This window comes from Fukomys damarensis, unplaced genomic scaffold (genome assembly GCF_012274545.1).
Source record: "Fukomys damarensis isolate Sample0158 unplaced genomic scaffold, DMR_v1.0_HiC HiC_scaffold_10, whole genome shotgun sequence".
NCBI lineage: Eukaryota > Metazoa > Chordata > Mammalia > Rodentia > Bathyergidae > Fukomys > Fukomys damarensis.
In genome coordinates, this window is record NW_022900922.1 from 36038698 (window position 1) to 36041454 (window position 2757).

The window sequence follows — 2757 nt, forward strand, 5'->3', positions numbered from 1 at the left end:
TTGTCTTCGTGGCAACTTTCCTGTAAATTTAAAAATCACTTCCTGAGAAAACGGAACCAACACACACACAGGTCAGGTCTCCCCAGCTCCAGGCTGGAGAAGCAGCAGCTGCAGGCTCCTGCAGGACAGAGCTGCCTACCCCACCTCCACATGGTAGAGCTGTGACCTTCCTCAGGCGTATCCTCCAGGACAGCCCGGTGCAGGCCTCATCAGGGCGATAGGGACAGATGCTCCTATTCTTTTTTTTTATTCTTGTTTTTTTGACACAGGGTCTCATCGTGTAGTATGTAGCCCAGGCTGGCCCCAAAGTCACTGTGATCCTCCTGCCTCAGCCTCCCAAGTACTGGGATTACGGTGTGTGCCACCACACTTGGCTCCAAAGATGCTCATACTCAGCAGGGATCGGGCTGACGGATTCTCTTTGTCCAGCACCCAGCACAGCTAAAGGCTGAGCTCCTCTACAGGGTGGGTGACCCCTCCCTGCATATCCCAACCTGACCTGGAACTGAGGTGCTGAGGACACAGGGGACACTGAGCAGGACAGGGTATCCATGCACCGGGTCCCCGGAGCTGAGGACAGTAGAAGACAGGCCATCCTTACCTGGGCAGCCTGAGTGTCCTCAGGACATGTGTGCCAGAGAAGGTGCAGACTTCTAGCACAGGTTCTCTGCTCAGCACTAGCTCCGTGCACACTCAGGGGTCAGCCCAGAGACCCCTCCAGCCCTACTGTCACACAGAGAGCACAGGACAGCCCTCCTGCATGGTGTGACAACTGCTCCCACCCACAAGGACAGTGGTGGGTGTGAGTCCAGGGCATCAGTCACCCTCCCCCACAGGAAAGAAAAGGAGATGAGCTCCTCAGCTCATGGACACAGCCAAGGGGAACACGCTGGCCTGGGGCGGCAGGGATTCAAGCATATTTTGGACGGCCCAACACACAAAGCAGTGGCGTGCCAGCTCTGGCTGCAGCCGCCTCACCTCCCGAGCACCTCACCTCGTGGCCCTGGACAGCGCACCGCCTGTCTACCTACCTAGGCGCTGGGCGAGGCCAGCAGAAGTGGTGTCAGAAGTGTCTCCGAGGAGAGAGGTGCACACAGGGATGGGGTCCTAGGAGAAAACAGAGTGTGCTGCAGCTTCCACTGGGTTCCAGCAGCCACGCTCCTGCAGTTTCTGGTTCCCCACCGGCAATAGGAGCAAGCTCTGTGAGGACAGGCGCTGCTCCCAAGAAAGAAGGCTTTCTCAGTCCCCTGCCTAAAGGCTGACACCACCCCACACATACACAAAGGAAGTCAGGGAGCTGGGATGGGCGAAGCTGGAACCTCGGAGCAGTCACCAAGTTCTGGGCAGATCTCACACAAAGGGCTGTAGTGTCAAGAAGCAAGCGGGACCAGGAAGGCCATGGTAAGGAGGGTGGGGTACGGCCGCCTAGCATCCGGTCCCGAGCAGAAAGCAGCACCCTAATCTCACCCTGGCCTGTGAGCGCCCACAGTCCCAGCCCTGAAGGCCATCCACACTCCTGTGGTCAGCAATGGCCTGACTGTGACTGTGAGAAAAGCCCCAGCCACCACTTCAAACAACGAGCTCAAAGACCTGAAAAGCTGACCACTCTCACGTCGGAGACGAGGCAACAGAATGAAAGGAGGACTGCAACAGACATGTGGGCGCAATTTCACTCCAGTTGCTCTGGCCGCGCCATAAATGAGGTGTAGCTTAACAGGAAAACAACACTTACTAACTTGGGATACAGCCAAAATTACTCTATCAAAGCAGCAGACTTCAAAGAGAAACAGCGAGGGCACAGCGCTTTGGGGGTCCTGAGCAGTGACAATGACAGGGACAGAGGCTCTGGAAACCTGTCCACGTGGGGACAAGTGACCTGCACACCTACTGCAGCCACACAGCTGCAGACCAGAGCCTGCACCTGTCCCCACAAGGTCATCACTTCCAGAGCTCCTTCAGTTCTACAAAAGATGGGAGACCAGAGACAGGAAAGAGTGAAACATCTCCTGCATGTTCCTCTGAATCACAGGTTGAGTCACAGGCTTAGGCACATACACCTACCAGCTGTACTGGGCCTGTCCTGTTCACAGGGAACCTGGGCCTTCCTGTTTTTCACACTTTTCCAACTGGCCCAGCTCTTTGCCTCCAGAGAAAACATCCCATCCAAGTGCCCAGTGGCAGGAACAGGGTTCTGACAGATCTGGAAAAGCCTGGGTCCCTTTTCTCCTGCCTGACAGTGGTGGAGGGGGCTTTCCACCTACTGGGAGCAGACTGCCAGGCCCAGGGGAAGTTCATTCACTCCCTCACCAAAACTAGTGCTGCAAGAGGCCAAGGCCCCCTGGGTCTTCCCAGGGTACGGTCTGGGTCCTGAGGTCCATGTGGCCACCACCTCACCTGTGTATGACGCCTCAGGGCAAGGCGTAAAACACACGTGCGGTGATTGTGAAACAGCCCTGTAATCATCCCGGTCTTCCCAGGACTCCATGCCTCTCTCCTCCAATAACTAAAGCCCTAGAACTGCCGCCACCCCAAAAGCCCACCTATCTGCCGGTGCCTCCCGAAAAGCAAAAACAAATACTCAGAAGAGAACGATGAGGATGGAAAGGGCCAAGGCTACTGCGTGAGGACGTCTAGCAGTCCCCACACGAGACTTCCTGGGACCCACTCCTGTGACCTCGCCAGCTCAGTCCCTCCTCCGTGGCGGGCGGCAGTCCGCCCTCCCCGAGGGTCCCTCAGGTTCCCCACTCTCCTCCCTGG

At 56.9% G+C, this 2757-nt stretch overlaps 1 protein-coding gene across 2 annotated transcripts in view; it reads right to left on the bottom strand.

The window, feature by feature from the left end:
* Window positions 1-2520, bottom strand: part of Psmg4 (proteasome assembly chaperone 4) — a 4231-nt gene extending 1711 nt beyond the window's left edge. Inside the window, exons 1-2 of one of the 2 annotated variants that reach the window (XM_010622761.3) lie at window positions 1280-1687; window positions 1032-1107 (exon numbers count right to left, since the gene is read on the bottom strand). In XM_010622761.3, coding sequence (XP_010621063.1) covers window positions 1032-1107; window positions 1280-1432 — 229 coding nt within the window. In that variant the 5' untranslated portion in view covers window positions 1433-1687. Of the gene's footprint in view, window positions 1-1031; window positions 1108-1279; window positions 1688-2394 lie in introns of those variants that run through there. The other variant, XM_010622762.3, reaches the window with a different exon arrangement.
* Between the last annotated feature and the right edge of the window lie 237 nt (window positions 2521-2757).